This window comes from Schistocerca gregaria, chromosome 1 (genome assembly GCF_023897955.1).
Source record: "Schistocerca gregaria isolate iqSchGreg1 chromosome 1, iqSchGreg1.2, whole genome shotgun sequence".
In the NCBI taxonomy this organism is placed as follows: Eukaryota; Metazoa; Arthropoda; class Insecta; order Orthoptera; family Acrididae; genus Schistocerca; species Schistocerca gregaria.
This window is the reverse complement of record NC_064920.1, coordinates 187,530,574-187,543,585: the sequence shown is the minus strand read 5'-3', so window position 1 is coordinate 187,543,585 and position 13,012 is coordinate 187,530,574. Positions and strand designations below refer to the sequence as shown.

General features: G+C 35.8%; 1 protein-coding gene across 2 annotated transcripts in view; it reads left to right on the top strand.

Moving 5' to 3' along the window:
• The window catches only part of LOC126336462 (inositol polyphosphate 5-phosphatase OCRL-like), an 89,831-nt gene that overhangs the window by 15,365 nt on the left and 61,454 nt on the right, over window positions 1-13,012 (top strand). For both annotated transcript variants that reach the window (XM_050000191.1, XM_050000201.1), the window contains 2 exons: window positions 6,106-6,268; window positions 9,394-9,572. In XM_050000191.1, coding sequence (XP_049856148.1) covers window positions 6,106-6,268; window positions 9,394-9,572 — 342 coding nt within the window. The remainder of the gene's footprint in view (window positions 1-6,105; window positions 6,269-9,393; window positions 9,573-13,012) is intronic.

The following is a 13,012-nucleotide window of genomic DNA, read 5'->3' as shown; positions in this document are numbered from 1 at the left end:
ACCATTGTATTTTTGAATCATCAAGTAAATTGCATGAACAGCTGGGAAAAAAGATAAACCTTCATTTGGTGTGTGTTTGCCACTGAACTGTGATGTATATTGCTGAGTATGTGGACAAAATAGTAGAGTCTAGTCAGTCTTCATTCATTAACAAAGTGGAGTAGTGTTTTGAAACTACTATCAGACTACTCTAAACTACTTGTGCTTGCTCAAACTAAGTTCAACGTACAATTTTAAAAGAATGCTATTACTGTGAGGGGGACAAATAGCTGCTTCCTTTGTTATATTAGATGGATTCCATTTGTCTTCTATTTCTCACTTAGTATTTACATGACCACAGTTCCATTTATCATGGAATAACAGGTACCTGTTACTTCTAAGCAAGAAACCAATTCACAATGATTTTATGGCTACTGTTCATGTGCCCAACAGTAATCATTAAGCAGTCATATAACTGATTGGATAACCTTTAGAAGAAACTGCTAATAAAGTATATAGATTTACATTCTTTTGAATGCGTAGGAATTCTTAATTTTGTTAAACTTTGTGCAAGATGAAATCAGAATGCAGAATTATACTCTGAACCGTAAACAAGGTGGCAATCCACATGGATATTATTATTCCAGCTTTTATTTAATTCTGAAAAATACAGGCTGTTCAGCCATATGTTATTTTTGTTATTGTTGTTATTATTTTGTTCCAGTATTTGTTTGTACTTGTTGTTTGATGTTTTCTATTTCTGACTGGGGTATCCTGTTATTTTTTATTATTACACGGATCTGATCAGCTAGTTGTTCTGTTACAAATTTTAATTCTGGGTATTTGGTTATAAATGTTGTGTATACTTGTGATCTCTATCCAGTTGTGTTGGTTGCCAAGTTTGTTGCTTGGTAATAACAGAACGTGAGGTGTCAGTTAACTTCATTTGACCATCTCATCCTCTGTCTGTTTTTCTTGTAGGGTGGTTGCAGGAAGCATATCCTGCAAAACACCTCTTTTTGGATTTAAATCATTTTCCGTGTGGCTAGCAGTGTCGTTACCATTGTGGATGGGCATAGGGTTCAAGTGCCGTCCCCGACTATGACAGTGCTTGTCCGAGGCTTCATTAGTTCTGTCCTGAACCAACTAATCACACTAAAAGGGGTAGCCCTATTAGTGGTTTGTTCTTTTCGTTGCCTTTTATGACTGGCAGAACATAATTATTATTATTATTATTATTATTATTATTATTATTATTATTATTATTATTCCATATTAAGCCTCATGGATGAGAAGAACGAATCGATAAGAGTATTTATTAACCTGTCAAAAGCTTTTGATATGGTGGACCATAGGATTATGCTGTCAAAGCTTGAAAAATATTGTATTTGATGTCTGTCCAATAGCTGGATCAGTTCCTTCCTGAGCAATTTGAAGCAGCATTGTGCTTCAAATACACAAATATCTATCTAAAACTAGTATACGGACACTTATCAGACATTTGAACGAATTAAATATGGTATAACCCATGGATCAGTAATGGGACCCCTACTGTATATAAATGATCTCAACTTCAATGTGGATTCACATAAAACAATCATATTTTCGGACGATACCACAATTCTACTGAAAGAAGACTGTAAAGAACAATTACAGCAATCAGTAAACACTGTCACCAAACAACAAAGCAGCTGAGCACAGAATAATCAACTTTTAATTAGGAAAAAAAAAATTGCTCTAAAATTCCACAATGCCCCAGAGGAGGACATGTTTATCCCTTGGTATTTATCAATGATGAACTAGTTAGTAGCAGTACTGAAAGAAAATAATTAGGAGTTTGGCTGCAGAGCAATGTTAAATGGAATATTGAATACCAGAAAATAGCAATGAATGCGTACTATGCCTACTTCCATTCTCGTATTAGATATGAAGTCATGTTCTGGGGAAATTCTAAAAAACAGCTAAACTACAAAAAAAGGCCATTAGCTTCATGTTTGGATGCATACTTAGAGGCTCATGCGAACCTCTGTTTAAGACATTTGGTGTTATTCTATTACCATTTGTACACATTATGGAAACTTGTATATTCATTAAGATAAAGTAATAGGTAAGGAATGGAGACACCAAAAATACTGTGGTGTACATGATCAACCTGCGATGGAATGCCTGTCATATTCTATAGTGAATTCACAGCTGAGTTGGCCCCTTTCCTTCTATAATATATCATAGATACCTCGAACAAAAATGTGCCCAGTTCTTGGAAGAAGGCACAGGTTACAACAATCTACAAGAATGATAGAAGTTATCCACAAAACTACCTTCCATACTTTTGTTGTAGAATCCTAGAACATATTATGAACTCAAACATAAGAAGGTATCTTCAAGAGAAAGACCACCTCAATGCCAACGAGCATGGTTTTCGAAAACGACATACTGAAAGCTTTGGATAAAGGCAGCCAGGTAGATGCAGTCTTTCTTGATTTCTGAAAATCGTTTGACTCAGTACCTCATCTACGCTTATTGTCAAAAATACAGTCATATGGGGTATCAAGTGAATTTGTGACTGGATTGAGGACATTTTGGCAGGGAGGACGCAACATGTTCTCTTGGGGAAGTAACTTTGGGTGTGGCCCAGGGAAGTATATTGGGACCCTTGCTGGACATGTTGTATATTACGGACCTTGCAGACAGTATTCATAATAAAATCAGGCTTTTGCAGATGATACAGTTATCTATAATGTACTAACTGAGAGGAGCTGCATAAATATTCAGTCACATCTTGATAAGATTTTGACATGGTATGAAATGGGAAACTTGCTCTAAATGTTCATAAATATAAAACTTTGCACTTCACCCAAAAAAAAAAAAAAAACCATGGTATCCTATAACATAAATGAGTCGCTGTTGGATTCGACCAGCTCTTACAAATACCTGGGCGTAACACTGTTGGGATATGAAATGGAATGATCACATAGATTCAGTCATGGGTGAAGCAGATGGTAGACTTCAGTTTATTGATAGAATACAGAGGAAGTGCAATCAGTCTACAAAAGAGATTGCTTACAAATCACTCGTGTGGCCCATCCTAGAATATTCTTCTAGTACGTGGGTCCTGTACGAGATAGGAGTAACAAGGGATGTTGAATGTATACAGAGAAGGGCAGTACGAATGATTACATGTTTGGTTAATCCATGGGAGAGTGTCACAAAGATACTGAAGGAACTGAAAATGCAGACTCTTGAAGACAGACGTAAACTCTCCCGAGAGAGTCAGTTAACAAAGTTTCAAGGTCAGGCTTTAAATTATTATGGATATACAACCAACCCCAATGTATCGCTCACACAGGGATAGCGAGAATAAGATTAATTACTGCATGTACGCAGGCATTCATCCAATCTTTCTTCCCACGTTCCATGTGTGAATGGACTGGAAGAAATCCTAGTAACTGGTACAATGGGATGTACTATCTGCCATGCACCTAATGGTGGCTTGCAAAGTATAGATGTAGATCATTTTACCAGAAAAAAAATTAAATATACTCCAAATTAACACATCTTTGTGCCTGAAGGTACTTTCCACATGGGAGTTAAAATTTATAACAAACTTAATAACATTATGCTTGAGGTCAAAAGCTTTGGAAAATCTCTAAGTCATATTTACAGCATCACTGCTTCTATTCCATTGAAGAATATTTAAATTTTGAAGTATGCTATGTAAATTCTTATTGCTTATAGTGTTTTATTGTAACCTTAAATAAGTATGCCTAGAAATCACTTTCAGAAGGGTACTCATTCCTTGACTTGTCCAATGTCTTATGCAAAAGATGCTTTTGTAGACAACAGGACCAATAAATGCATTATTATCATTATTATTATTATTATTATTATTATTAGAAACAAGTGCCATCAAGGAATAAGTTTGAAAGTTTCTGTCTCTTAAGAGTTCTTGTCAAAATGTACTCATACCTATTTTATGAATTACCAACTCTGCTGACAGAGTACTTTGTAATCTTCATCTGCATTACAACAGAGGGTAATGACATAAGACAATGGAGAGTGGAAGTATGCTAAATAAGCCTGAAACTGAACTTAGTCAATACACTGAGAGATACTTCTGAGTGCATAATGTGTAACCGAAGTTTATTAGCGTTTGTTTGTTGACAGTTTTGGCTTGTTACTCAGATATGCTCCAAGGAATTTCATAAATAGCTTTATTAGTTTATTTTAGGTGCCATCTGCCCTTTATTATTTGCTTGATTTTGCAGAATATCTAGTAGCAAGCTCCCTCACTCCTTGTAAGATTTTTTTGTGTGGCATGAATAGATGGAAACTCTATAGAAGATAAAAATGACACAAGGTTAATGTGTTTGCTTGTACTGTCGAAACCTATTAAAGAAAGATTGGTGAGAAGGAAAGAGCATGGTTCAATCTCTGAAAGTGTATTTTTTTGGTAGACATTTTGAAGATAAAAGCATCATAATTCCCCTGGAGACTCAAAGTATTTCAAAATCTAATTCTTATAATTTAAACAAAACTTCAGAATGATTCTAAAATATGGTGGTGTAAAATTAACACTCCATTCCTTAGACAAAGCTTTCAAATAATTTATATGGTTGACTTTTACTTCTTTGAAGAATTGCACTTAATAAGAATTGAACAAAAAGTTCCTTTCAAATAATTTATTTGTTCATAGGCAGTGTAAAGCTAATAATATTGTTTGGGTTTATGCTAGCAAACAAAGATGAGAGAGGACGTTCAGCATGAGAAAAGTGTGTACTGGCAGTGATACAAAAGTAAATCACTCGCAGTAAACTAAGTTAATTGGTGCAGTGGTAAGACACTGAACTGCTGTTGTAATACAATATGAGGAAATTCATGAGCTAGTAGCACAAACTTGGGAAAATCATACTTTTTGCAGAGACTTTAGTGTTGATTTTCTGTCAGTAATTCTGATAAAGGAGTTTGATATCCAAATTTGGATTATTTGCTACTGGAAAGTTCCTAACGAGAATCAAAGGAAATAGTGTAATAGCTATTGGTTGTTTGTTCCTAGAGCCAACTACGTTCAGTGATGTAACAATGATAGTTGATGATTTGACCATCCTAGTTATTTGGATTCAGATAACTGAAGAAAAGTACTGTCATAGAACCATAATGATTAAGAGTGTTTAAAGGAAAGTTATAGGAAGATGCTGGGAAGACTTGTGTAAAGCCAACAGTGTAGGTGTAAAATTGTAACTTTTTCTTAAGCAAATCTGTACAGGACTTAGCCTTGTTTTCCACCTTAAATGTGTAAAATTGGATAAAAGCAAAGACAAGAGAAGGTAACATGTGAGATTAAAATATCTTGCACCAAGAAGAGAGAGAGCCCTTTTTAATTCAAGGCAGGCAGTAGTCAAGAGCTGAAATTCTATTAATGAAATTCAGTATACTGTTCTGATGGACTTGTTGCAGGCAAGTGTGGCGTAGGACTCCTAGTTGTTGTGGAAACTTTTCATGTTACAGCATCTGAAATAAACATTTTATAGAAGGGGATCATTTCAGTTAAAAATTCCGAAAAGTAGTATGCATCCAGATAGTCTTGTTCTGTGAACTTTGAGCCCTTAAAATTACTTCTCATGTACAATGGCAGATATGTTTTGAAGGAAACCTTTTGTCAGTTACCTAGAAGAATTCTGAGAAAGCACACTAAATGAGAATTGTAATACATAAATGTGGTCTGAAACTTGCTTATTCTATAAATCAAGGATGCTGTTACGGTCCCAGTGTGCGTATACTACTCCACTCTCCTGCAACCCACTCCCTACCCCTCAGCCTCTTGCCCTCCCCTGTCCCACTTCTTGTATTCATCTTATAAAGATGTCAGTGATGGTATGTCGAACCAAAGCTGGCACATTTCTTTTACTAGCTATCTTTTAACCTCACAGGGAAGTGCAGTTATATTTTGTGATGCAGATTTCCTTTTCTGATTGTCAAGTGGTTAGCAGCTGGAATAATATGAAAATAGTGCAGTAGCAAAGCAGTTTTTAGTGAATAATGACATATCAAAGTGATGAATCTCGCAACAGTTGTAAAATTATAGTTTTGTTGTCTGTGCTGAATTTCTTTTTCCTTTTTTCATTTCAGATCTGCTGTTATGAACAGTCTTCACCCCAAAGCTCGGTATCGTAAAATTGCACTTGTGAGGCTTGTTGGGATGATGTTACTGATATTTGTTCAAGAGCAACATGTGGCATATGTTAGAGGTGTTGCCACAGAAACTGTAGGAACAGGAATAATGGGCAAAATGGTTTGTATTTCATTTGCAGACTTTCACCTCTGCACTAAAATGTCTTTCAATGAAGTAATAATATGTATAGTATAACTGTTACACATATTTTACAGTTCGTCATCTAGCACTCTCCGTTACATCAGTTTATGCAATCTGTGACACATGAAGGTCCCTTTAAAACATGAGATTTTCCCATGACACTGTTCAGATTTTTATGTTCACTCACAGTGTATTTCCATTAGAATAGTTTCCTTGATGTTCCTTGTGATTAATGCTGGAAACCATGAAACTGAATCTCTTTCAGTTAAGCTACCACAGCTTTCTGAAACTTGTCAAGGAGTCTGTCAATGCCAGATTGGGAGTGAGGGAAAGTTTGAGCTGAGTTGCCATTGTAATACCATTTTGTGATGAGAAGTGTGAAAGATAATGAAAGCCATGTAACAAGCAACATTATCATAAGTTTGCCCTAGAGGGACAAACACTGTCAATAATACTGTCTATTGAAGAAGTTGTTTTGTACAACTTTGTACACAACAGTTAGGAGAGATGAGCTACAGAGTGGTGTAGCAACTGCTGTCATGGGAAAGTTGGACAGGAGCAGAAAAGTTTAGCAATCAAGTTAACACAATAAACAGAAAATTTACTTAACTGGTATTTGTATGAACGAAGTCACATTACAAATATTGCAGCAAGATAATAGTCCAGCTCTTTATTGCCAATAAGGAAGAGTTTCACTCTACTGAGCACCAACTATAGTGTTCTATGACTAGGCAATATTTGCATAGTGTCACATGACAAAATGGCTCCGAGTGCAAGTGGGTGGAGCAGCTGCCGTCAGCCACCCTATATAGCAGCAGCAGAGGACACTCGTAGTCCATTCAAGCCTCCCTGCAAGATTGAAAATTGGTTTTTGTGAACACTAGATTTTTCCCATTTTATTTCAGAGCAGCACGGTCAGCCTGTTTATATGAACTTACTTTTGGGAAAAAATTGTTGGTGGCAAAAACGTGTTTCCTTTGTAAGGACCGGGAGGAGGAGGAAGGTCTTTAAGAAGTCCTGCTCAAATGACTTTGGGAGTGGATGATGACATCTTTGTGAACTGGTCCTCCTCAATCCAACAAGCCACCTTCCTCAATGTCGACTTCCACCTCAAAGATGTCTTCATCGGTACCTCTGTCCATGTAAAACCTACCAACCACCAGCAATATCTCCATTTTGACAGCTGCCACCCATTCAATACCAAGAAGTCCCTTCCACACAGCCTAGCCACTGCATATGCAGTGGCAAGCAGTCCCTCTTGAAATATGCTGAGGGTTTCACTGAGGCCTTTGCAGACTGTAATTACTCTCCTAACCTTGTACAAAATCACGATATTTCTCGTGCGTTTATCTTTACAGTCATCAACCATTTCCCAAAGTCCCACTGCCCGGCCACAGAGGAGCATTCCCTTCTTGTGACTCAGTGGTACCGAGGACTGGAGCTACTGAATTACATTCTTTGTCAGGGTTTCGACTATCTCTTGTCGAGCTCTGAAATGGTAAATGTCCTACCCACTATCCTTCCCACCCCTCCTGCAGTAGTATTCTGCTGCCCACTGAACCTACAAAATATCCTCAGCCATCCGTACACAACCCCTGCTCCCAACTCCTTGCCTCATGGCTCATATCACTATAATAGACAAAGATGCAAAACCTATCCTGTACATCCTCCCACTACCTCGACAAAAGTGTTTTCGGAAATCTCATTTTGTAACAGTCTTTTTGTTGGGCCTATCTGTGACTCAGCATCTCTGCTATATGGTGAGTAGCAACTATCCTTTTAATAATATTGTTTCAAAAAGAACTTTACAGAATATGTAGATGAGTTAATAAAATACAGAAAGTCACAGAGCTATTTTATTTGCCTGTACTGAGAGTTATCTGTTTGAGTGCAATTTTCATATTTTAAATTACGATAAAATATGCAGATTCTTAATTAGTTAATGAAAGGTGTCATATGGCCAGAAATTTCGGACAACAAAAGTATAGTGTTAAACTTTGGAATTAAATATTTATTAAGGCACAAAAGGCTACAGTAGTTTTAGGTGAATGTGAACTTCAGTACTAATTATATGATGATTTAGCTAAAAATTATGAATACGATAGGTTGTTATGCACCATAAAAAATGACACGTTAAGTTGCAGGCAGACACAACGAAAAACTAGCACATTGAGCTTTTGGCCAAAGCCTTCTTTAGAAAAGAAAGAAGCTGGAGATAGTGGTTTCCTTTCTTTTATGAAGAAGGCTTTGACCGAAAGCTCAAAATGCTGTTTTTACCATCCAACCTCAAGTTTCCATTGTTTGACAAGTTAATTAGTTTCAGAAAAATAAAAGTATGTTGCTGTAAAGCTTGCATTTCAGTATAATGGTATCTTTGAAAGTCTCTTAAACTGACGGATTGTCTCAATTGAAATTCCTCCTTACATGCTCAGTAAAATTTTTCAATCCATTATTTTCCAATAACCTGGTTTTCAGCAAGTCTAAATTTACTATTGTAATCAGCATATTGACAATTAGCACCTGAATGATAATTACCCAATATACGGTCCAAATATAATATTAAGATTAGGCACTCTACATATACACATTGTGTTTGACTAGCTTTAGGTGGAAGTTAAAAAATCATAAACTTACAGTTATTAGTAGAAGTGCAGAAAGAGCGGACGGAAGGATTGGAGCTTGCTGTATTTAAAGTTGTACTCACGTATATCAATGCTACAAGGAAACCTCTTCAGCGCTTCTAGTTTTTGGACATTCATGAAGGAAGCAAATGAACTGAACTTTTGAAATTTTACCCAGGACCATTCTAATGTATGTACATCCTGCTACTTCAGAGAAAGACATATGAAATTCTCTCATTTTTAAGGTGTATTTTTGATAGTTTTGAGACAATAAATGACAACTTTTTCTAGCTTATATTGCACTAATGGAGGAACTCGTGTTTGGGATAGTAGTAGTCCTAATTTGTGTCCAGCAATTGTGTTCAGTGTCTAATCTTGTTGATCGGATGTTAAACCCCAGTCTTCCATAATTTTTTGCTCTTGCAGAGTAGATGGCTATAAGGTTGCATGTTACTTCTGCTGTATAGTGGTGTTTTCTTTCAGGGAAACAAAGGTGGCGTGGGTGTTCGACTAGACTTCCACAGTACATCAATTTGTTTTGTGAATTCCCACTTAGCAGCTCATGTTGAGGAATATGAAAGAAGAAATCAAGATTATCATGACATTTGCCAAAGAATGAGTTTTACAAGGTTTCTGCCACCTAAAGGGATTAAGGATCATGAGTGAGTATTTTTCTGTTGCCTCATGTGAAATCTTTTGTTTATGCACTGTTACCAGTAAGACTGAATAGAATTAATCCTTGTACACAGGTTTATGTGAATGTAATTTATAGGGATTGTCTTTGGTAGAAAGAATTAAATTGGACAGAAGTATTTCTTTATCTCCTTTCTTAAACAAAGGCTTAACTTCAGCATACTTCTGCCATTCAGGAAATGTTGCGCTGATAAATTACTCATTACACAGGTAACTTAATGTTACTAAACCTAGAAGCACTCTCTTTAACATTGTTGATGTTTTACTATAACCATTTGAATATTTTGATGTTAAAGATTTTATGGTGGACTTCTACCACTGTAAGGAGGATCGTAGTCATGTTGCTGAAGTTACTTGTAGTGACTGGACTGAGACATTCTGTGCCAGCATTGACTGAACAAGATAGCCACATTTTTTCAGTAATAGTTGTGAAATGTTTGGTTCTACCAATCTTTTTCTACACTCTATCCCATATTGTCTTTCCTATCTGAAGTGATTGTTTTCTTGTAATGTATTTGCTTTTGATGTCATTATTACTGTCTTCAATATTTTGCAATGTTGCAATGTATTTTGCAATGTTGCAATGTATCTTGCAATGATCTATAACATCAACATCAGAGATGTTTGACTTACAAGTTACTGTTTCCTGACTTACTGTTTCCTTTTCATTTCGCGAGATACCTTTTTTCCGTGAGCAATCTGTGGCTTGTTTGTAGACTTTGATGTAATTTGGGTTAGTATTGGGGGAAACCAGTAATCAAATAAGAGGACTGCATTAATGATTTTTTTTTCTTTTTCTTTCATGCCATGAGCATTGTATACATTATTCCAGTTCATGTTAGTTATTTAGTTTCATGTTCCATGGATCATTTGTTTGATAAATTGTAATGATGTGAAATAAGTCCTTTTATATTAATATCACAATTTATTTTTTAAATATACCTTCATGATTATTTACAAAGCCAGATGTGAGTTAGTAGTTCCTGCTCATCACATTTTACACATTACAGTCCTACTCCTTTAACAGATGTCTACATGATGATTAATTTTTGTTAAGATGAGTTACCCCAGGTCTAAATGAAAATATGTAAAATATATCAGCTAACTGATTTGTCTCCCTCCAAGATTTGCAGTGATTTTGACTGTAAAAGTGGCTGAACTAAGTTGCTTTAGGAGTTCCAAAATGTGCATCTTCCAGTTCAATTTTTAACATTATGGACACCTAAGAATGTGAAGTTTCCACTCTATTTACTATTTCCTCACCATATGTTACACTTAACACTGGAGTAGTACCTCTAGATGTGCAGGACTGTATATCTTACGTCTTTTAAAATTGAGGATGATACCATCCACAAAAAAAAAAAAAATAATTAAAATTTTTGAGGAGATTGTTTACCTTTTCTTGTGTTGCTCTATGTATGCTTGGATTGCTTATGGCACTAGTGTCATCTGCAAAAAGAAATAATTCTGCTTGTTGTATATTAGACAGAAGATCATTTACATGTATGTGGAACAATAATGGATTTAAGATTCAGCCTTGGGAACCCCGTATATGAATTCTCCCCCGTGAGTTACGTCCCCTAATTGCATTGGTTGTATTACTGAGTAAAACTTTCTGAATATTTTTGATTAGATATGACGTAATTCATTGGTTGCCTATACCACCAATCCCATAAAACTTCAAATTATGTAGGAGAGTAGTGTGATTCGCTGAGACAAATGCTGTAGACAGTTTGCAGAATATTTCAACTGGCACTATTGTTATTTAACGTTCATAACATTTGGTGAGTGAACATGTAAATTGCATTCACTGAAATCCAAATTGTGGTTCAGTAAGGCTATTATTGTTGCTCAGCTGAAATACTATTTTGGAGTACATCACGTTCTCAAAAATTTTGAGAAATGTCTGTAGTGAAATGTATTGGTGTTTACTAACAACTCTATCAGGGGCTGCTTCTGAGGTAGTGCCATTGTGCTGTGCTACCACTTGTATGAGAAAGGAAGAAAGAGAAATCTATGCAAATTGAACATAAAACATTGTTTTGAAGTATCTGTTATCTGATTTGAATAGGTGCATTCTGGCACGCGCGCGCTCTCACTGTAGTTTTCTGAAGCTTGGAGCCAACATAAATTGGCACCTTCTGCCATCATAAGCACTGTGTAAAAGGTTCGGCCATTTGTTTCTACAAGCTTCTTATGGAGGAGATGGAGCCACAGCTAGTTTGACTCGGAGCTTTATGTTCCTTCCACCAGAGAGCAGTAAAGTAGAAAACTAACAGAAGCACAATCTGCCATCTCGCGATCATGTTAGAATACATAAGGGCACAAATTTTTTGTTATCCAGTATACAATCTGGCTGCAAATTAATGCAATGCTAAACACAAATTAATGCTTTATTAAATCAAATAGAGAAATAATACACTTAAATATTGTGCAAATAGCTGTATATGATTTGAATATAATTATGCCCCAATATTTTGAAACTGAGACATTATTTCAATATTGGTATATTTCACAACAGCAGGCCTGTTGCTACAGAACAGAAAAACTAACATATTCACCACATGTTTATCATCTATTTTCCAAACAGTGTAGTATTTCTGTTTATGTTCATTAAGTTTGTGTAATAAGATTCTGTACAAACACATTGTAGTCAATGTGGGGTCAGGTAATTGACCATATATGGCTGTGTGCACAGCGTTATCTGTAAGGGAAAATTCAGTTGACTATAAAATTAGCAAACATGAACAAAATGAGTGAGCTATTAAAAATGCCATTTAGCGACAGTACTTACAATGAAAAATTTCAGATAAAAAAACACTAGTTAGGCAACTCCCATAACTAAATCTGCAGCAGCAAACAAAAAAAAATCGATGCTATATGGTCTATCCAGGAATTTACCAAAAGAACAAATGGATTTGTGGCTGTGAAGAAAGCAACACTGTTGTTTTTCTTTCTTGCATGTTATTTGAGGGGAGATGTTCATTGATGTAAGACTGCAATAACTGATGTTGGGCATATATGGTCAAAAAAAAAACATTAAATGTCAAAGTGTCACTTGAATAATGTGCTTAATCTTTTCATTTCTAGGGAAAACCAACATTAACAATATAAACAAACAATTGACAGCCTCAACAAACATGTAGAATGAATTGAATTGTAAACTGTATTTGGTTCTGTGGTGCTTTAAAACTGGCTCTCAGGGGCCACGATGAAGCCAATGCCTCTCAAAAATAAGGGCATTTTTCGTGAGCTAATCAGTTCAGCACGGAGCTGGATAAAGACCTTTAAGTTCATCTCGAGATATTTCTAAGACTGTTCAGAATGCATGTTAAAAGTGTACCAAGATGAAGATCATAAAGAAATAAAACATGCCGATTATGTTGCAATAATCGCAGATGAAACCACA